The 22,718-nt window shown below is 36.8% G+C and overlaps 2 protein-coding genes across 2 annotated transcripts; both read right to left on the bottom strand.

The window, feature by feature from the left end:
• Nucleotides 1-8: 8 nt before the first annotated feature.
• On the bottom strand, nt 9-2,772 carry LOC114520147 (E3 ubiquitin-protein ligase TRIM33-like). Its single transcript, XM_028540371.1, has 3 exons — nt 1,986-2,772; nt 69-573; nt 9-18 (listed from the first exon to the last, which is right to left on the bottom strand). The coding sequence occupies exons 1-3, from the start codon at nt 2,116-2,118 to the stop codon at nt 9-11; spliced, it is 648 nt and encodes a 215-aa protein (XP_028396172.1). The 5' UTR covers nt 2,119-2,772.
• A 903-nt stretch (nt 2,773-3,675) lies between these two features.
• LOC114520146 (E3 ubiquitin-protein ligase TRIM33-like) lies at nt 3,676-6,313 on the bottom strand. Its single transcript, XM_028540370.1, has 3 exons — nt 5,290-6,313; nt 4,868-5,125; nt 3,676-4,031 (listed from the first exon to the last, which is right to left on the bottom strand). Exons 1-3 carry the CDS (start codon nt 6,311-6,313, stop codon nt 3,718-3,720), a joined length of 1,596 nt encoding a protein of 531 aa, XP_028396171.1. The 3' UTR covers nt 3,676-3,717.
• Nucleotides 6,314-22,718: the final 16,405 nt, after the last annotated feature.

Raw genomic sequence — 22,718 nt, 5'->3', positions numbered from 1 at the left:
TTTCAACATTATTCAAAGCTTTGTTTGCTTCAGATAATTTCTTATCAAGGGTCAAGCAGTCTGATTGCAGTATTTCTTTTTGTTTCTGTGCAACTTCACTCATAGCCACGCACAAATGATCAGATTTCTGATGATTTAATACGACACAGTCAATACAGCAAAGTTCCTTACAACTTTCACAGAAATAATCCAGCACTTTGTCCTTGTGTTTCATGCAGTGAAGCTTCCTTCTCATTTTCATTTGACTCTCAGGATCACTTAGTCGTTGTACTGATAAAACATTGTGATTCTTATGAGCTGGCCAGATGTCATGCAATTGTGAACATTTCTCACACATGAAGATTTCACATGATGAGCAGTGTTTAATAGCAAGATCTTTGCAGCGAAAACATTCAGTAGAACTTTTGGCCTTTTGTTGAATAACCATAATCTCAAGCAAATTCCTGATGAAGCAATTACTGGTCATTTCGGAGAAATCTTGTTGTGTCTTGAACATAAACTTTAAACGACATTTAGGGCATGGAAATGTGTGGATGCTTTGATCACTACCACGGAGACGTCCAACATACTTTTCTAAATTCATATAACAACACATGACATGACAGATGTGTTATATTGTATGAAATAGAGTTATTAGCTTTCAAGTAAATATAAACTTTTTTATAAAAAATGGACCAAAAAAATTCCCAATACATTTTTATTCAAACATATTGTCATATTCTTTGAAAATATCAGGGTAAGTTAGAATAAATTACCACAGCTTTAATTTGCAATCATATTAATTGGTATATTTTTATGTAAAAATATTCTTTAAATAATAACCAAGAGCTTTGTTATTAAGATTATTTGAATTAAAAATTAGGCTGCATATTTATTCAGCTGACTTAATTATACCCTACATAATAACTTTTCTGACAAACACAAAATATCTGCTTTCACAGAACATTGCTTATAATTGCTATACAAAATGTACCACATAAATACAAATAGAGAGGTGATTTATTGTAGCAGTCCTTAACAGAAAAATTGAATGAACTAGTAGAAAGTTTTAAAATACTGTCGGTACTTAAAATTAATATAAAGAAAGTGTCCAATTCAAAGCTTAATTTCACATATAGCTTCTTTTTAGTTTATTTTGATATTGTGCAAGGTAAATGAAGAGGCCAGCTAGGTTATAACAATTAAAATTATTATAACTAGTTCATGCTTATGCATGGTTTAATTATGTTTTTACAGAATTAAAGAATTAAATGTTGACATATTCAGTTATACCACTACCTATTGTCCTCAAATACAAAAATTTATACAAAAGTTAAAGCTAATTTGTGCATATAATTAAAGCCCCCCAAACTAAAGGCTTATGTCATTAATGGTAAGTAAAAAGTCTTGGATGAAGTGCGTGCATGAGACAATTAGTGAAAAATTGTCTAGAATAAAGGGGACTGAATCCAGCTTATTCAACCATGTGTAAAAAATTGCAAACAATCAGTGGTTGAGCATAATTAAATTGCAACATTGAAATTTTGATTGGAGAATGGCTGGTATCAAGGTCATAGGAAGATGTTTGGACAAATGCTGTAATTGCTGTTTTCAAGGTTATGTGGTTCTTACGGCCTCATCGCTGGATATGTGTGTATGTTTTTCTACTATTTTACTTTATTGTTGTAAATGGTGATTTAAGTCTACTGCAAAAAAGTCTGCAATTAAATAAAAGTTTCAGTTCAGTTCAGCTAATACGGCAAACATATAGCAGCTGCTATGTGTATCAGAGGAGCGTGTCATACCTATTTGCACTTGTAAGATATACAGCCAGATGAGTAGTAATATCTTTGTTTAATTACAGACTTTACAGTACATTAATCAAATCGAAACCACGCTGCCCTGATGCAGAGCCCTGATGTAAATTTTACAAAATGCATACCCAAAGCCAAATTTCGTTACGCTACGCAAATAAACAGAATTTTAAAATAAAGTAATACACGTACCCAAACATCCTTTACAGAAGTTATGAAGACAATTCAAGCTTCTTGGATCATGTAGAATATTTGAGCACAACGAGCAAGTGAGAAGATCTTTGACATCATCTACAGAACCACTGCATGTTGAAGCATTCGCCATTTTATTTAGCCAGCAGTGGCCAGGGGCGGATCTAGGGGTAGTCACACCGATCACGCGACTAACGTAAAAATTTCGCACTAATTAAATGCAGTGAGATTATATTTTTCAGATCGCAGTCCTGTTGTAAATTTGTACAGTCGCATAATAATTTTTGCGCTTGATAAATTAAATAAACACTGATCTCGTTCGATTTCCTCGCTCCTGAATGCAGACTTGCGCAATATTTTCATTCGTTTCTATGGAGACAAAAATTCTGCTCGTTCTGGAGGTTTGGTCTGCTCGTTTTGGAGGTTGGTTAGGGGCGTTTCTCATCAATCTGATTGGCCCATTCGGTAGTTTCCATGGAGACAAAAATTCTGCTCGTTTTGGGGGTTGGTCTGCTCGTTTTGGGGGTTTGGTCTGCTCGTTTTGGGGGTTTGGTCTGCTCGTTCTGGAGGTGTGCCTGTGAGCCAGAGCCTGTGAGCTTTCGTTTTGAGCTTTCCGGATGACTTCATGCAGAGAAAGCTTTTGCAGTCGAATACAGTTCTTTGCAACGGACGCTATTTGTGGCACTGATAACCATTGCTGATAACATGTTGTCGAGTAATTTTGCTATGGAGGTTTGTTTTCATAATATACTCGTTTGCGTAACGAATCGAGAAGTGTAATGTCGAGTGTTCTACGCGAAGGTAAATTTAATTTTCACTCTCTGTCCATGTTTATTTAAACTATTCTCCGATAATACTATAAGTTAATATAAGTTAATATAAACTATAAACGGAACGATAACATAAGCTGTATATTTCACTTGGACTTTGAAGCTGCCTTTATTAGCATTTATTTGCATTCGCCCGCCGCCGGTCAAATGTCATAAAATTATATTAATATTTAGAATTTGGAGCAGTTCATATCATAGGCAGCCCAAAAATAGTGGTAGAAAGCTGTAACTTATTGATTGTGACTAAACTCGCCCCATTCTTTTTCCACTAAACGCGCGCCGCATTGTTGCTCATTAGTAATCACATCAACATAATAATAATATATTATTATGAACTTATCCACCGTTTAAGCTAAAACCGGGCTTCATACAACCGCCCCCATTTTAACCTTAATACAAAGATACTGTTTACAACTACATATTTAGTGCATACTATTCAGGTTCACTCATTCAAGAGAATTTATTTAATTTTGACTTATCCACCGTTTAAGCTAAACGGGCTTGATACAACTGGCCCCAGACTGTTAACACCATAGAACACGTATGATTCTGATTGGCCGATTATGTTAAAATGAAATACTTGCACCTTGTCACAGCATAAGGGAAATCAGATCCTGTTCAGACGTCATGCATATTGGACGACAGATCATAGATATTCAAGGCAATATTTTGTTTTTCATATATTTGTTTGCTAATGCCTTAAAAAGTAGTGATAACTTTAACTTTAACATAGTGTTTTCTCAACAGCCATACTAATCTACTCTATTGACTAATTCACATGACTGGTGTATCAATCGTGCTATATTTTTGTTATAACTTTCTAGATTCTATAGTATTGGTTAGATGGTCACATATGCATGATACTTTAACGGCAATCGATGTATGTTTATTTGTGGTAACAGTCAGTAGAAGACTTCAATTTCTGTTGTCAAGAATTGGTACTGACCAGCAAGAAGTTTCTTTGCTTCTTCACTGCCATAGGCATAACCAGAAGGTAGTTGGTATGTGCTTCCAAAATTGCTGGAGGATTGATTAACGTTAGGATTGCCACAAATGAACAGATCATTACCTCCACCAAAGACTGGTCCATTAGAATTATAACAGTAAATTGCACTCTGCTCCTGACCTTGTTTGATTTTGGCAATAAATGGACCAAGGTTGTCTTTGTTTCGTAGCGAGAACATAAATGAACAGTTCGAATACCTGTAATAATTTCCTTTAATAAATGAGAACATTGTACGTTAATTACTCGGGTTCCAGTTGGAAAATGGGCTCGGTTTTTGCGTCACGAGTTTAGGAAAATCACGCGTGGGCGGCACAAAGTCTTCGAACGAATCGAAATCGTCCTTGGATCGTTTCTCGCGCGGGTTTCACGAACATGCCATACTGACATAAAAATTAGGTGTTACGAACTCAAGCGAGATAACTGTAGCTCGGTTGAACGCCAGAACAGGCGTTCTGAATTGTTTATCTTTAAAAAGCAACCATTAACGCCGCATTTATAGTGAACTGGCTTTGCAACAAGCTGCCCTAGTGGCGCCCACTTTCTTCAATAGTCAGCGTGCCGACTTTCAACTATTTTCAATTCAATAAAGGTGAATATCAAATTTCATCGATTCACGCCTTTCTTTTTCTAAAACCTTCGGTTACAAAGCGTCCGCCCGTATCCAGATTCGATGCGTTGTCAAAAGTTTCCAATAAGTAAAGAGCGTTTTCAAAAGTTTATGGATAAACCATGCGTTTTAACCAGATACGTGTGGACGCTAAGCCCCCTCCCCCAGCACTTGGATCGTTTGGAATAAAGAGTTACTTAATGGTTTCCGTGTTTGGATGGCCAGATCCAGACACGCGGGAATGTTGCGAGAGTTCAGAAAAGCGCGCGAAACACGAGCGATCTTCTCTTAACTCTCGCAACATTCCCAAGTGTTTGGATCAGGCCATCCAAACACGGAAAACCAGTAAGTAATTGCAAGCTTCATTTCAAAAAGCGAATTTGAAGGACGTTTGAAGGCAGGGGTACACTCTACTGAATAATTAATTACTCATGCTTACCACTATACCCATCGTAATGCCATGGTTGGTCAGTGTATCCACCAAAAATACAATTATTGGCTTTCACCAAAACCACTGTCGGTCCACGATTGTTACATTGTGAATGGAAATTTTGAGCATTCCAACCATCTCTGGAAGCACGGTAACAAAGATTCCATTTACATTTATTTCCCACCCACTTGTGTAGCCGTCTCATGAAGGTGACATTTCCTTCCAAAATACTTGAGGAAGTTTTTAGATTAGCGGGAATGACGGCATCTAAAAACATGTTCTCATATTTAAAAGTGCGCATACGATTGAAGATTTTTGACTGAAAATATGGAATAGCTTTAAATATTACACGCAAATACATGCTTCTGAGAAAGTAAAAAGTTAAAAACCTCGCAAGTTTATTTCAACGATTAGTGGTCGTAAGCACACACCTTTCACATGACCAAACTTATCAACAATTCCTTTAGCACTGACTTGACTAATATCTCCAGGTACATACTGAATATCACCATCATTCGCCGGAGTGAGATCGTACGGTTGCTCTTTCTTTAGCTTCTCAATATTTTCATCAATCAGTTTCCGTGCTGAGAGAATTTCTTCGATAGACCCCTCTTTCAGCAGTTTCTTCGGAAAGGAGATTGAGACCTGGACCTTTCTAAGATAAGCTTTAACTTCATCATTTTGTTCGCACAGTTCATTGCATAATTCATCATAAATCTTGTCCACTTCCTCGTTCATTTTCTTTTCTTTCTCGTCAAGTTTTTCCGCCACAACCTTCAAGATACTTTTCTTGTGTTCTCTGATTTGTTCTTTCGCTGTTTTAGCATTATCCCCGAGAGATTTCATCACTTGAGCGATGTTTTTCAATGCCACTTTCCCTTCGGATAATTTCTCGACAAGTGTAGCACAATTCGATTGCAAAGTTTCTCTTTGGTTCTTCGAAATCTCGCTCACCGCCACGCAGGAATGGTCTGGCTTCTGATGACTTAACAACATGCAGTGTATACAACAGAGTTCCTTGCACGTTTCACAATAAACTTCGAGTACATTTTCCTTATGTTGCTTGCAGTAAGGCTTGCTTTTTACCTTTGCCTGACCCTCGGGCTTGCTCAGTTCCAGCAGGGATAACATGTTGTGATTTTTCTTCATAAACCAGCTGTCATGTACCTCGGAGCACTTTTTGCACATGCGTATTTCGCATGACACGCAGAGATTGATGGCAGGGTTATGGCAGCGTGAACACACAGTAGACAAATTGGCTTTTTGTTGAATTTCCATGATCTCCAGGATATTCTTTAGAAATTGATTAGTTTGCACCTCAGCGACATCTTGATCTGGCTTAAGTGTAAACTCTGAGCGACATGTTGGGCAAGGGAATGTCTCGATATTCTTGTCACCTGCACGTAGACGTTTAACATACTTTCCTGAACAACAATAAAAAAACACAGCATGCATCTAAAGCAGGATATTTTGTGAAAAATAGTTGTGAAAACAATATATTCTCTAAACTTGACAGGAAAGAGGAAATAGTATCCTTCTTGCTTTCAATCAGCTAATAAAATACAGCTTCAATTGAGTCAATGTTGTTATATATTTCAGTTAGTATTTTAGTTATTATACATTTCAGTTAGTATTAATTTTAATTAGTACGTTATTATATATATATTTCAGTTAGTATTTTGCTGACTGCAGGAGAAAGATTATAAAGCTTTAAAGAAGTCTACATGGTTTAGATTTATCCTTCTTACTTGCTAGTAAAATAATTAACTAAAATTGATACTTGATAAAATAAAGTCTTTAAAGACTGGCAGGTGATTACATGCATGCACTATATAATATCAATTAATAGCAATATCATCCATTTTCCAGCATCTTAGTTTCAATTTACATCTTAGCCAACATTGTATTTTTAATTAGGTAAATATAGCAAATAGATTTCAAAAAACTTTTCAAAATTATGTCCTGGTTTGAGCAACAGGAAGTATTATATTATATGGTTATAAAACAATTAGCTTAATTAGCATGCTAAAATGACATGTATGTGGGGCATATGTTTGCATTTGCTCAACAAAAATAACTTTTGCACTACATAATTATTTGCAGTTTGCTGCACAGGTAAAGTAATATAATACTGTTGTACATAAGTTCCTATTATATAACCAGGGAGCAGCGTGGCAGCGTAACTAACTCTCCTGACGAAGGTCCTCAGGTTGAAACATCCAGAAGTGTTTTGTCTATTTTAGGCAGTTGTTATATACCACATTTGATGCTAATACTGTTGTACTATATATAAATATATATGCACAATATATATATAAGCTGTACTACAATATCATTGTCAAAATCATTAAAGCAATCACATGCCAATTACTTCGTTTTAAAGCAACAAAACTATTTGATAAATTCGTGATGATAATACATATATATCTGAAACCTAGGATCCAAGCCAAAAAAGCTAGCTACAAATCAAATTATTGTTCATTAAGGTTAGAACTCAATATTTCACTTTTCTTTGGCCAATTTTGCCCACTAAAACTCCCCTAGTAAAATATTTGGAGTTCAATAGCCACACCCTCTAGGTGTTATGCCTAGCTTGCACATTAAATAGTACTGTTGTCGATTTAAAATCGAAAGTCGAAATCATTTCTAGTACGTTGTTATAAACATGATGAATAACCCAAAATTATAATTTACCATGCAGATGTTTTACGTTATTCCGACCCCTATGGTTGTACATGGTGCTTAGTAAATCAATACCAAACATGTTAACACTTAACATTACCTACCTAAACATCCTTTACAGAAATGATGAAGACAAGTCAAACTCCTTGGATCACTTAAATATCTAGAGCACAATGTGCAAGTGAGAAGATCTTTGACTTCAACAACACTACAGCTGTCTGTCGAAGCACTTGCCATTGAAATGACAACGCTTTTTACTTCAAAATTCAGACAGCATGGGTCTTCTATGGCTGTCCAACTATTAAACACGCCTTCCTATTTTGGTTCAAACGGTTTTTCTTTGTTGAATTTGATACGATTTCAAAGAAGTGTAAGTCGTGATTCTTGGAATCATGAATATTAAATCTGATAATCATGAATGATAATTAAGGATTAATGCACTCAAGCTGTGACTGTGAGTGCATTATCGGGTTTTACATGCACGAGTTCACAAACAAGGAACGAGAAGTTCAATACTGCACGAAGCCGAGTGCATTATTGAACTTCGAGTTCCTTAATTGTTTGTGAACGAGTGCATGTAAAACCCGATAATGCACAAACAAAGAGTGCTTTAATGCTTTTAATATTCATTATTATATCATTTTTAAACTTAACTAAACAACACATGTTTATCTTTAAATAATAAAACTACCCCAGCGGTTGCCCGTTTAGTATTTTTCGTTGTGGATTCATCTATAATTACATTAATTTCCTCTTCACTAAGTTCGGCAAATTTTTGCAATAAATCCAATAACGGCACTGCCGTGGCCTTTGTGTCGTGGCGTTGTTGCTATATAACATTCACTCACGTGGTACAAATCGACCAATAAGAACGTAAGTTTACAAACGTTTAAAAATTGTTACCAACGGGAAGCCAGAATTTCTGGCTTTCCGCTTTGGATATCGATTATCCCCTACCTCCTCCCGCTTAACCCTGGGCTAGGTTAATAACATAAATCTTTTCATGAATTTTCTCAATCGCTTGTTCACGAATCCGAATTCGCAGCTATATATGGTTACGAAATGTATGTCCATGGTTGTAGGTATGTGGTATGCATGAAGTTAAGGTTACTTCAAAGTTTGGCGGACATGTTAGCTACTATATATTCATGGCGGAATTTGGTTCGAGGTTTACCTTGAGATAATCAATGAGATAAGCTTGTCCACCGGTGCCCAAATTGTACAAAAGACTAGTTAACTTTTCACTGTAGTAAGGAAAGAATTAGCCAATCAGAGTTGTGATTTTTGAGTTAGGTAGGATTTAACGTTCTAACGGATCCTAAGGCTCACATCACTACGATAGCACACCAGCTCTTACACTATATTTTGCCCGCTGCCGATCGGTAGGGATGGAGACGGTATCCGAGCGAAACGATCGAGCTAGGGGTGAAACGGTGTTTCTTTTGAGTTTGCTGTTTTCGGCGCAGATAATAGCTCTACGAACCATGCTATTTTAACGGTACCTCCTCCATCCCGTGATCAACTGTCACACGTGAGTCACTGAAGTGAAACCGTGGAATAAACGATACGAACATCAAAGTACACACACACACACACAAAAAGAAGAAAAATACCTGTAAATGTGGCGATCATTAATGAATTTACCTTTACCCCAAACACCAATTCAACGACCAAAACGGGTGTGAAAAGAACTGTGCTTAATCCTGCAAAACAAACTAACAAAAAAAACCAAAAAAACCCAGCGAGATTAATAAGACGCTTTTCCCGTAGAGTTCACAACATCGCGTGAAGTCGTTTGGGAAAAGGGAGGGATGGGTCACGCAAGCAACTAACAACTAGATCAGGCAAACTGGGCTCATATTTATACTCACCGGAGGGGGCAAGTAACCGACCGGACCAGCGTCCAAAGACCCGAAACACTACGATACGAAGACCCGTATAACATTAACTTCCTTTATTATTTAATAATAAATACATTTAACTATGCAAAATGTAGTTAAAGTCTTAAAGAGTTTTATACAACCGGTCCCAGATGGTTAGAAACACTTATATAAACACTTGAATACTTATCCAAAAGTCCGTGATTTGTCACCGATGATTAATATGTAATTTTTTTTATATTTCAGTACTGACCCGGATATGGGAAACGGCATCAAAGCCGTGCCAAACCAAAACAGCAGGCCTAAATTCAGTAATAAAAATTTCAAAATTCTGGAGGAGCAGGGAAAGTCCCTATGGTTCTGGAAACATCACTATGCAAAATGGAAAGTAATTGAGGATAAACATGCATCAGAGGATATTTAGTGTAGATAGAAAATTGAGCGTAATCTATGTTCTTAATATCTAAATTTCTACAGTATTTGTAGTGTTATACAGGGTGAGTAAAAAAAAACTGACATCTTTGAAATTCAAATTAGCTGCGAACTTATTGCTGGAATATGACAATTCCCATGTACAATCAACAAAAACGATTTGATAAAATTGTTCTTTTGTATTTACAGAGCTTAGAATGCATTTTAACTCCCAATGGGAACAAACTTTATGTTTTAGGTTAATTAATATGATATGCTTCGTATAGCTATGAAATATTTTAAGCAACTTCTGTCACATTAAAGCCGCTATGCCACTAATTTGAATTTCAAAGGTGTCCGTTTTTTTTGACTCACCCTGTATTGCAGTTTATGTCTGTCGTAGGGGGAAACCCTTTGAAGCCGAACTAGGGAATGTCCCACCGGATCAGGTAATAATACACCTACGCATTGTTTCAAATGCGGTTTCTATGACCACGCCCGCAGATACAAAATTTTGTTACATTGAAATGCTCATTTTTATTGTTGCAACGCAAAATAATTCAGCCCCCCAAAATTTACTCAATATACTAACCAAATGATATTATGCTAAGGCTGGCTTATCGTTATCTTACACAAATTGGGAGTCAATGTCGATATATATTTTCATGTGTATTTATTCGCCTTCTCTCTCAACACCTCAACATCTCAATAATATTAACATCCCAGCTTGGAAAAAACAACTTCAATAACTTAACAGGTGCTAATGACCATATATGCCTTTACATGGTCATGAACTAGAATTACTGTTAAAATGTAAAAGGTTGAAAAACATATTGGGATAGGGAAAATCCCTAGGGGATTCCCGTAAATTGCTTAGACTTCGTATACATACACAGCACTAGAGAATTTTTTTTAACTAAAATTTTGTACCGTTTCACTATAAAATATGAGTGTATCAGTGACAATACATTCCAGTGAAAATTCAGCATGCAGATTGCAGATGGTTTCAAAATACAAGGATAATGTTATGTAAATTTCTAGAGCACAATGTGCAAGCGAGACGATCTTTGACTTCATCAGCACTACTACTACAGTCTGTCGAAGCACTTGCCATTTACTGTAAAAAACAAGGGTAATGGGTTTGTTCTTGGCGCTAATTTAAAGAACCAAGTTCCCGTTTAGTTAGCTACTGCGGCTTAGAACCCAAAAGATGCAATTTGAATTCTATTTCGACGTCTTATGATGAGACCTTGTCGTGCATGCCATATGATGTTGTGTATTGTTTATCAGTTTTAATTCTCGAAAAATCCCTGAGGAGCAGGGAATGTCCTTAAGGCTCTGGAGATATCACTATGGAAAGTGGAAAGAGATTGAGATAAACATGCATCAGAGGATATTTAGTATAGATAGAAAATTGAGCGTAATCCATGTACTTAATATCTAAATTTCTACAGCATTTGTAGTGCTATATTGTAGCTTATGTCTGTCGTAGGAGGAAACCCTTTGAAGCCGAACTAGGGAATGTCCCACTGGATCAGGTAATAATCACCTACGCATTGTTTCAAATGCGGTTTCTATGACCACGCCGCATGCAGATACAAAATTCTGTTACATTGAAATGCTCATTTTTATTGTTGGAATGCAAAAGAATTCAACCCCCAAAATTTACTCAATAATACAATATTATGCTTAGGCTGACTTATCGTTGTCTTACACAAATTGGGAGTCAATGTCGATATATATTTTCATGTGTATTTAGCTATTAGCCTTCACTCTCAACACCAATGTCAATAATATTAATATCCCAGCTTGCAAAAAACAACTTCCTTAACTTAACAGGTGCTAATGACTATATATGCCTTTATATGGTCATGAACTAGAATTACTGTTAAAATGTAAAAGATTGAAAAACATATTGGGATAGGGAAAATCCCTAGGGGATTCCCGTAAATTACTTAGACCTCATATACATGCACAGCACTGGAGAAAATTTTTAACTAAAATTTTTGTACCGTTTCACTATAAAATATGAGTGTATCAGTGACAATACATTCCAGTGAATATTCATCATACAGGTTGCAGATGGTCTCAAAATACAAGGATAATGTTATGTAAATTTCTAGAGCACAATGTGCAAGCGAGAAGATCCTTGACTTCGTCAGCACTACTACCGTCTGTCGAAGCACTTGCCATTTACTGTAAAAAACAAGGGTATTGGGTTTGTTCTTGGCGCTAATTTAAAGAACCAAATTCTCTTTTAGTTAGCTACTGCGGCTTAGAACCCAGAAGATGCAATTTGAATTCTATTTCGACATCGTATAATGAGACCTTATCGTGCATGCCATATGATGTTGTGTATTGTTTATCAGTTTTAATTCTCGAAAAATCCCTGAGGAGCAGGGAATGTCCTTAAGGCTCTGGAGATATCACTATGCAAAGTGGAAAGAGATTGAGATAAACATGCATCAGAGGATATTTAGTATAGATAGAAAATTGAGCGTAATCTATGTACTTAATATCTAAATTTCTACAGTATTTGTAGTGTTATATTGTAGTTTATGTCTGTCGTAGGAGGAAACCCTTTGAAGCCGAACTAGGGAATGTCCCACTGGTTCAGGTAATAACCACCTACGCATTGTTTCAAATACGTTTTCTATGACCACGCCGCAGATACAAAATTTTGTTACATTGAAATGCTCATTTTTATTGTTGGAATGCAAAAGAATTCAACCCCCAAAATTTACTCAATAATATAATATTATGCTAAGGCTGACTTATCGTTGTCTTACACAAATTGGGAGTCAATGTCGATATATATTTTCATGTTTATTTATTCGCCTTCACTCTCAACACCAATCTCAATAATATTAATATCCCAGCTTGCAAAAAACAACTTCCTTAACTTAACAGGTGCTAATGACTATATATGCCTTTATATGGTCATGAACTAGAATTACTGTTAAAATGTAAAAGATTGAAAAACATATTGGGATAGGGAAAATCCCTAGGGGATTCCCGTAAATTACTTAGACCTCATATACACGCACAGCACTGGAGAAAATTTTTAACTAAAATTTTTGTACCGTTTCACTATAAAATATGAGTGTATCAGTGACAATACATTCCAGTGAAAATTCATCATACAGATTGCAGATGGTTTCAAAATACAAGGATAGTGTAAATTTCCAGAGCACAATGTGCAAGCGAGAAGATCCTTGACTTCATCAGCACTACTAGTACAGTCTGTCGAAGCACATGCCACTTACTGTAAAAAACAAGGGTATTGGGTTTGTTCTTAGCGCTAATTTAAAGAACCAAATTCCCTTTTAGTTAGCTACTGCGGCTTAGAACCCAGAAGATGCAATTTGAATTCTATTTCGACATCGTATAATGAGACCTTGTCGTGCATGCCATATGATGTTGTGTATTGTTTATCAGTTTTAATTCTCGAAAAATCCCTGAGGAGCAGGTAATGTCCTTAAGGCTCTGGAGATATCACTATGCAAAGTGGAAAGAAATTGAGATAAACATGCATCAGAGGATATTTAGTGCAGATAGAAAATTGAGCGTAATCTATGTACTTAATATCTAAATTTCTACAGTATTTGTAGTGTTATATTGTAGTTTATCTCTGTCGTAGGAGGAAACCCTTTGAAGCCGAACTAGGGAATGTCCCACTGGATCAGGTAATAATACACCTACGCATTGTTTCAAATGCGGTTTCTATGACCACGCCGCAGATACAAAATTTGTTACATTGAAATGCTCATTTTTATTGTTGCAACGCAAAAGAATTCAACTCCAAAATTTACTCAATATACTAATTAAATAATATTATGCTAAGGCTGGCTTATCGTTATCGATTCCCGTAAATTACTTAGACCTCATATACATGCACAGCACTGGAGAAAATTTTTATAGTAAAATTTTTGTAACGTTTCACTATAAAATATGAGTGTATCATTGACAATACATTCCAGTGAAAATTCACCATACAGATTGCAGATGGTTTCAAAACAGTAGCTAATAATGTAACTAGAGCACAATGTGCAAGCGAGAAGATCCTTGACTTCATCAGCACTACTACTGTCTGTCGAAGCACTTGCCATTTACTGTAAAAAACAAGGGTATTGGGTTTGTTCTTGGCGCTAATTTAAAGAACCAAATTCCCTGCGGTTTAGAACCCAGAAGAAGCCATTAGAATTCTATTTCGACTTTGTATAATGAGACCTTTTCGTGCATGCCATATGAGGTTGTGTATTGTTTACTTTAATTTTCGGGAAATCCCTTAGGAGCTCAAGGAGTGTCCCTTTGGTTCAGGAATATCACTATGGTTCTGGGAAATATCACTATATGCAACGTGGAAAGTAATTAAGATAAACATCAGAGGATATTTAGTATCTATTACGAGAATCGAACAACTTATGTACTTAATATCTAAATTTCTACAGTATTGGTAGTGTTATATTGTTGCCTTATGTTTGTGGTAGGGGAAACCCTTTGAAGCGAGGGAATGTCCCTCTGGAACAGGCAATAAACATCAAAATACGGATAAACTAAATGTACGTATTCAAAACAAAGTCAATACTGTTTCGTGCTTCAAAACATGCGTCAAGCGAGGTGTTCAACCTGGGCCCCCCAAAAAGTGACGTGCCCCAGAGTCGGTGACTGAACGCAGCCCAAGTTTTGTTTAACTTTAAGCACAGCTCATTTCTTAATCATATGAACAAATATCACGTGATCCTGATATATAATAAAAGTGATTGCGCCGAAATTCATTCATTTTCTTACTGCTTCTCAAAGAGATAAGATTAAAGAAGTATTGAACCATTTGAAGTTAAAGCGATTACCTTTTAACGCGAAGTTTTAAAGTTGAGGTTTGTATTGTTTATATGTAAGGTTTTTTTGCTGTGAAACTTTATTATATTCTATGCATTGTGACGGGGATCTTACAGTAAGCTACAGTAACAATTTAGACCATAATGTTGTGTTTAGTTTGCACCTTTTCGCTAAGATGCTAAATTGCATGCATTATGAGCCAATATACAATGAACCACATTAGCCACCTAAAAATAACTCCTTGTTTCTCATCACCACTCGACTGGGCGAGTTTACATTTCGTAAGCAGTCGGCAGCTTCTTTGATTGTTGCATTATCTAACCGGAAAAGAGGCTGGAGAAGCTAATTTTCAGGAAAATACCCAAACCTGACCACAAATAATCATGTAACTAACCAAATGTTATCATGATGGTACAATTTGGAATTCTATTCAATTCTATGTCAAATAGATATCTCTATAGGGATTCCCCTTGTTCTATAGGGATTTCCCCTATTGTAGAAATAGATTGTACTGAAATTTTTCTAAATTTAGGGACCCCTGCCATGTATAACTGAATATTAAAACCACTCGTCTAAAACAAGAATTTCGGAAGTCAGAATTAAAGATGGCGCAATGGGAAATGGACATAGCATTCGCACAATACGAAGATGTTATGAGAGGCATTTTACACTGGATTCGGGATATAGCTGAACAATTTCTGAAAACACGAAAGGAAACTATCAGAGTAATGAAAGAATTTTGGGAAGGTGCAGCGGATAGGATTCATCAGGAGTGTTCTGCAGTAAGTCGAAATGCGAGTTTAACTGGAGTACTGGGTGGAGGGCTTAGAATGGTAGCAGGTGGATTAATATTTTCTACTGGCGGTCTTGCAACGCCATTAGTAATAGGAGGTCTTACATATGCCGGTGGAGCTTGTTCTTTTGGTGGTGGGGGCTGGGCTGTAAAAAACGAATTAAATCGAGGTCAGCGCATGAGCGAATTGCAGCAGGAAATATTAAATCAAATAGCTGAAGACAACAAAGCAGTGCAAGAGATGAACGAGATTCTTCAAAAGATAAGAAATGGGGATTTTGGAAGACCTGATCGTATTCTTCGTGAATTGCACGCGGTCTTCGCGGGCGCTGGATGCATAAGAATAACTTTGCGTTCCACTGAGGTTTTAGACGAACTGAGCCAATATGTAGTACTGCCTGTCTCGTATTTTCTTACACCGCAAACACACAAGTTCCTCTCTTTGCTAGTATCGTCACTCACAGCCGAGAACGGAGCATTTCGAGGCCAGCAAGAAGTAGCCCAACAGTGCGCATCACCCGCAGACGCAGTTGTTAAAGATGTGTGCCGCGGCCTCTCCAAAAAGATTGTTCACCGAAAAGCTCTAAAAGCTGCCGGGACAGCATATAAAGAAGCCATCGAGGAGGCAATGGAAAAAGCAGCTCAGAAAGCAGCTAACGAGGCCGCAAAAAAAGGTGGAGATTTGGCCACACAAAAAGCAGCCGCACAAGGAGCACAACAAGCAGCAAAAAAGGCGGCAAAAGGAACAGCAGCGAAAGCAGCTACAACGGCCTTTAAGGAGGGAATGAAAACAGCGGCAAAGGTAACGGGGGCGATTACTGCAGGTTTTGGTGCCCTTACGTTTTTATGGGAAGGCTATAACGCGGTATGTAATCACCACGCGTCACAAGAAAAGTCGCCGCTTGGCAGAGAGCTGCGTGATCTAGCAGACCAAATGAAAGTGAGTTTGTTACGTTTCGCTCAAGAAAATACCAATTAACGCGCACAATACATGTTTATTTTGAAAAAGTATACCTCTAACATCAACATAAAAGCAAATTCGCACGTGATATTATTATATAAAGAACGTATTGAATTCAGTAACGCATAGTTTGCACCTATATAAATCAAAAATCTAAATAATCTGTCCCAAAACACCGCCTGCGCTAGAGTAACGTAATATAACGTTTCATAGTGGTTTTACCAAAATAGATCATATAAACACATCTGTTGCAACTTTTTGTTCATGTACTATATAAGTGAGACGGTTTTCTACTAGGTTGAATTTTTCAATCAAACAACAATTTTCTCTTGATTTTCTCTTCAAATGTGCCCTAGCTGTCAAGGGAGTCCGCTACGGTCGAGTTTTCGCAATTAAAAAGAAAATCAGGCGAAACTTTTTGCTCCATGGAAAAATTCCGCCTATAGTGAAAACCCGCCTCTTAATTGTTATTGCATGATAATTATATAGGACTTTAGAGTGATATTATATAGTCATTACAGCTTGTGAACTTGCGAGCTAAACCGGTCAAAACATATATACACATATTTTTGCCCGACATCTAGTATATTTTTATGTTATGCATACATATAACAGCTTCACTAACATTACGTCTTTGCCAATGTGGCTATATAAATAATACAATATACCGAACTTTTGTAGTTTTGATCGTACTTCGGTATCATATAGTCAGAACTTGTTTTGAAAGCATCATATATATATACAAATTATATCAAATAATTAATAGCACGTCAATGAAGGCCGTGAGGCCCGCGAATAATTAAAGACAATACAAAGATCACAAATCGTTGTGAATTTTTTCTGTAAACCTGCGCTTACGGAACAGATCTCCGAGCCTTTGAGATTATGATGATAAATTTTCTGGTACTTAACTTGAACCTTTCTTGGAAAAGGTCGGGTCTAGAAATACGCATGTTGTTTTATTTTCAATTTTTACGTCTGTACTGCAAAAGCTCACTCATGCACACAAAAAATTAAAACTGCGTGAGTGAGTAAAAACTTAAAACAACAAAAACATGCAGTTAAAACAACAAGATTTTTAGTTATTTTTACAAAACGAATTTATAAAGAGAGATGAATGTGGGTCAACCAATTTCATGATTTCAAATTAGTTTTTTTTTACAATCTGTTTACAGAATATGCTCTGATTAAAACGCTATTGTAAAAAAGCAATTTGTATACAATAATTGTGTCAGGACAGAACAAAGTCAAAGACATGTTATACACGCTGCAATACTTTAAGTACTTGTGTTGTCGTATATGTGTTGGCCATCGTTTTCAAAGATTGCAAAACGTTTCTAACGCTGTCTTATAGATTTTGAGCATTGCAGTAAATACCATGAACTGCGTGCGGAAAGTGCAATATTCCTACAAATAGACCTTCAGCTTGCGTGCAAATTAACCCATTTTAGATGTTGTGACGATCATTGCTAGGAGAGTCTAGTAAAATTTTGAAATATAAATAGGCCTCTGAAATGGCCGCAAATGCCTCTCAATTTAAGGATTATTGGGCCGGAAATAGTAGATAGTACTTTGTAAAGTTTCCAGCATGTTTGGCGCTCATATACAAACATTAAACAATATAACCATGCTTTGGTTATGATGTGAAATATTTTGATATGGATAACCACGCTGTTTTAATTGTCAAATGCTTGTCCTATATAAAGTTGCAAGCATGTTTGGTGCTCATATACAAACATCTATATAAAGTTGCAACTTGCAAGCATCGAATATGGCCGGAAAACGGTAAACTCGACCATAGTCGAATGTGCCGGAAAACGGTATACTCGACCACCGTCGAATATGGCCGGAAAACGGTATACTCGACCACCGTCGAATATGGCCGGAAAACGGTATACTCGACCACGGCCGAATATGGCCAGAAAACGGTATACTCGACCATGGTCGAACAAGCCGGAAATGGTCGACCATGGTCGAATATACCGGAAAATATAACCATGCTTTGGTTATGATGTCAAATATTTTGACATGGATAACCACGCTGTTGAAATGCTTGTCCTTTTTGTCTCTGTTTTTTTTATTTTGGCCAAACATATGTACGGAACATTACTAATTTCAATCCATTTGTATAAATATGGCGGATTCTTTACAACACATATCGTTGGAAATTAGAATACTCATTTCTTTGAATTGGTCATTAAAATATACGTTGAAGAAGTCAAAGTTACGATAGTATTAAAGATAAGATACACTGCATATACTTGTAAGCAAAGAATACAAAGTGCTAAAAATATTGTTTGTAAATTTGAGCAAACTAAAAAATATTCGAAATTAAAGACTAATTACGGAAAAATTATTAGTGGGGCTAAAGCCCAGAGAGCCACCCTGCTCCACGGTCCCTGGTATCGTCAAAGCCACAGACTTGGACTGCTGTTTGCCGACCTCCAGATGGATGGAGCAGCTGTTTATATAGACACGTTTGGTAAACGAATTTTCTCAGTACCTTGGGCATCTCTGCAGACTGCAGTCCGCCAAATTTAGAAATATATTACCCAAAATTTTGGCCGTGTTCCCTCAACGAACTTATAAAATCGCTCACATTCATACGAACATTTCGATTTGGATTGCTGATGAATTGACGTGTAATGCACCAAAAAATTTTGTTAAAGATATTGTCTTTCGTATTCCTAATATGAATTTTCCTGTACGGTCCAGATTTTTATTGCAGTTGCACTTCATGAAATATTATCAGTCTCATAAGGCAGTTCAACCATGCAAAGCGTATATTTATACGCATTTGAACACAGTTGGTTGGCGGAACGTAGAAATACCCAAGGTAAGTAATTCGATCATCAAAACGTTGTAAAACGGTTGTTCTATTGATCCAGAGGTCGGCAAATAGTGGGCAACATCCAGGGCAACGGCAATTTTAGGTGTTGTACTTTTGCTATATGTATTTTATAGTAAAAGTTAAAGGCCATTATTGTTGAAAGTTAAATGCAAATTAGTTTACATGCAAATCATCATGTCGCAAATTTCTGGTAATGGGAATAGCGAATAAAACGTAATCATTTCAGACCATGTGATCACTTGAAATAGGTTAATTTGCATACAAGCTGAAAAGGTCTATTGTAGAATTCCGAAAAGTGTTTAGGACAAATCAATAAAATGGGTATAGCTGCAGTACTGTCCAGAAATAACCTAACAAAAACCGCGGTTCGACATGGGTTAACCGCGGTGAGCCCGATGTTGAACCTTGGTCGAATTCGGTCTCGTTAGCTCAGCTGATAGCTCTCGTGTGCGGCGGGCTTTAGGATCGAAATTACACACAATCACAGAATCTAGGTCTCGGTTGAGCGAATAAAGAAGTGAATTTGATTTTCCAATTAATCTGTTTGCCGTGTGAACAAGCTTTTATTAAACCTAGAAGTATTGAAGACTCCAAACTATGGTAACTACGCTCCTTTGGTATGAATACAGCACTTCTATAGGTGTTTTTTTTGGTATATACAGACATTAGAAATGGTTTCACTCCAGGGTTTCTGATTTTACACAAGAACTTAATGTAGTTTATATGTTGAGATTCTTTATAAGGATTTTGAACGTTTGGCGACTTAGCAAAGGAACAACACAATGAGACATTTTTGTGGCATTTAATTTGGGCAGGAAGCGCTCGAAAAAAGGTCTAGAGGCTCTAATTAACCTAAGTTTTTCCTAGAGGAACAGGAGGACCTCTAAGTTGCAGAGGGTGTGAGCCAGCTCTGTGCATGTTGTTCAGTGAGTTGAGACCTGATGATCTAGGGACCACCATTAGTTATACTGAGACAGTAAGGGCACTCAAAACCCGACAGAGCATGCAAAAAATATAGGTTTTTCCACAGGAACAGGTGAACCTCAAAATAACAGGGGAACAGGCGGACCCCTGTTCAGGTCAGTCAGCTCGACTCAAATATTGTCTGACTGACCCATCGAGTCTCTAGGTCAGGTCATCAGGTCGCGTTTTCGACCAAAATGACCTGTACAAATGCACTTCACGTGGTGAGGTGTTGTCCAGAAGGACAGCACTTCCTGCCATTGTTTAATCACTGCAATTCATTACAAGTTACAAGAAGAATATCAATAGACTATCTAAAGATAACATATGAATGAACATAACGTATCAGTATATTTACATGGAGATCGATGCCCCAGCGGCCGGTCCTTCGCTGTGGGGAGGTGGGTGGTGCTTATTTTTGTAGTTTTTGGTTATAATTTAATTTACTTTTGAAACGCAGATATATGTATTACTGCCTTTTGATAAAGACCTTTAAATATTTGACCGGCGTTGTAGACGCATTGGCCGAGGTCTTGCGAATGACCAATGCATGCATGGGGAGCAGGAAAAATCTTTGCAGAAAAAGGGGCCATGGTTCAAGTCCACGTGAAGGGAAAGATCGTCAGGGGAGATTCGATTGGCCGTAACACAAGTTTGCATACGTTGTTCACATGCTAAGATGCCAGAGTTCGTTCAGATTTTGGACTTTATAACTATTAACATGGCTGGTAAAGACTGCCTTGTTCTATTGAGGCCTTGACCTTGCCCGGGCTAAAATTAGTGCATGACTATGACAGCTAGGCCAGAGATGGTCCATATGTAGGATGAAATAGGACCTTCTAGAACATATTAATCCATTAACCGCAAATAATAACTTGCGTATAAATTTTTTATTCAAGGCACCCTGAATCTAAAATAATTCTGAATGAATCTGCATTGACATTGTTAATGAAAGAAGATAGTCACGTGTGGCTATATCTAATCTAAAGCAAGTAAATATTGTCAGTTTTCAGCGGAAGACTTCAATTTCAGTCGTTTTGAAACGGTACGAACCAGCAAGTAGGTTCTTTGCAGCCACACTTGGATAGACATAACCTGCAGGAAGTTGATACGTAGAGCCTAGTTTGCTGAGTGATAGAGAATCACGAGAATTGTTTGGAATGTGCAAATCATGACCTTCGCCAAAAGTTGCCCCATAAGAAGAGCGACAGTAGACTGCACCCTGCTCGTGACCTTGCTTGATGTTGCAGATAAAAGAACCAAGGTTGTCCCGGTTTCGTAAAGAGAATAAAAATGACGAACTGGAGTGACGATATGTATTTCCTTGAACGGCAAAAAACATTCAACAAAATTTAATTTTGAAAGTTAAAATTTTGAAGTTAAAATTAGGCCCTAGATATTTTTTTAAAATATTACCGCGATACATTTTTCTACAAAACGATAAATAGGTAGTAGCACCGCGATTTCTTGAGCGAAATTGCCCTGTTTTAGCAGTTGAAACAATTAATTTAAAGGGGCTACGAAATGTAACGAAATTGCAAGATATTCTCTATAATCACAAAGCAGAGCGTGTAGCGCTTGCTAGAACGTCTGTCATCAATTGTGTCCCCTTTTTTATGCAATTTCCTTATCAGAAAAATGGCGGAGCCTGTGCAATTTCACATGTTTATTTATGTTTACTTTTACACCTTTATGTTTATTTCCTATTTAACAATTAGACAACGAGTCCGAGTTGTCTATGAGCGAATAGTCAACGAAGGCGAAGCCTGAGTTGACTATTCGCTCATAGACAACGAAGGCGAGTTGTCTAATTGTTTTAGTATACACCCTGTACCTAGATATATTAATTTCGAGAAAATAATCGATACACCGCAATTACACCGAAAAATAATTTAATTAATTCAATTTTATACGGTCGCGCGAGCGAATTTTTCCCAAGCGTGCACCATCACGAATAGACAATGGTTGAGTAGCCAATCAGAATGTAGGATTTGTAATAGACAGTCGGGTGTAAACTAACATAGGATAGCTAGGATAACTTGGACTTCTTTTGAGCAATTAATAATGGAACAGAACGAATTAAGTCGTGCAATTAATGCGAAAATCATACGAGTAACGAGTGTTTACAAAATCAACTGCGTGCCGAGAGGTTGATTGGTTAACCGCGAGTTGGTTTTTCGCAAAAATTTCTCGACTTAATTCGTTCTATTACTTATTAATTATATATCTTCTGTATTCAAAAGATACAATTTATTTAACTTAAATATAATTGTTAAATTTTATCACAACAATGATTTGTAAAGAGTACAATTTAGAATTTAAAATCTGGCATAATTTAAAATTTATATTTTGTATCCTGAATGGTGATTGGGTAGTCGTATATACTAGAGTGATTTTTATTGACTATGAGCAAGAGTGCAATTACAACTCGCAAACGGTGCAATTAATGCTGAAATCACACTCCTCTTACTCAATGAAAT

The sequence above is a fragment of the Dendronephthya gigantea genome, unplaced genomic scaffold, assembly GCF_004324835.1.
Source record: "Dendronephthya gigantea isolate DGI-Jeju-01 unplaced genomic scaffold, DenGig_1.0 000015F, whole genome shotgun sequence".
NCBI classification, from domain to species: domain Eukaryota; kingdom Metazoa; phylum Cnidaria; class Anthozoa; order Malacalcyonacea; family Nephtheidae; genus Dendronephthya; species Dendronephthya gigantea.
The sequence above is the reverse complement of the archived record's forward strand: the minus strand, read 5'-3'. Positions and strand labels throughout refer to the sequence as shown.

Excerpts from the sequence above, each read along its gene's own strand:
- LOC114520147 (XM_028540371.1), bottom strand. The coding sequence starts at position 2,118 with ATGGCGAATGCTTCAACATGCAGTGGTTCTGTAGATGATGTCAAAGAT. Across the intron at positions 574-1,985 it reads CTTCTGTAAAGGATGTTTGG|AAAAGTATGTTGGACGTCTC; the intron begins GTACGTGTATTA and ends ATATGAATTTAG.
- LOC114520146 (XM_028540370.1), bottom strand. The coding sequence starts at position 6,313 with ATGCATGCTGTGTTTTTTTATTGTTGTTCAGGAAAGTATGTTAAACGT. Across the intron at positions 5,126-5,289 it reads TAAGTTTGGTCATGTGAAAG|ATGCCGTCATTCCCGCTAAT; the intron begins GTGTGTGCTTAC and ends ACATGTTTTTAG. Across the intron at positions 4,032-4,867 it reads GCATTACGATGGGTATAGTG|GAAATTATTACAGGTATTCG; the intron begins GTAAGCATGAGT and ends CATTTATTAAAG.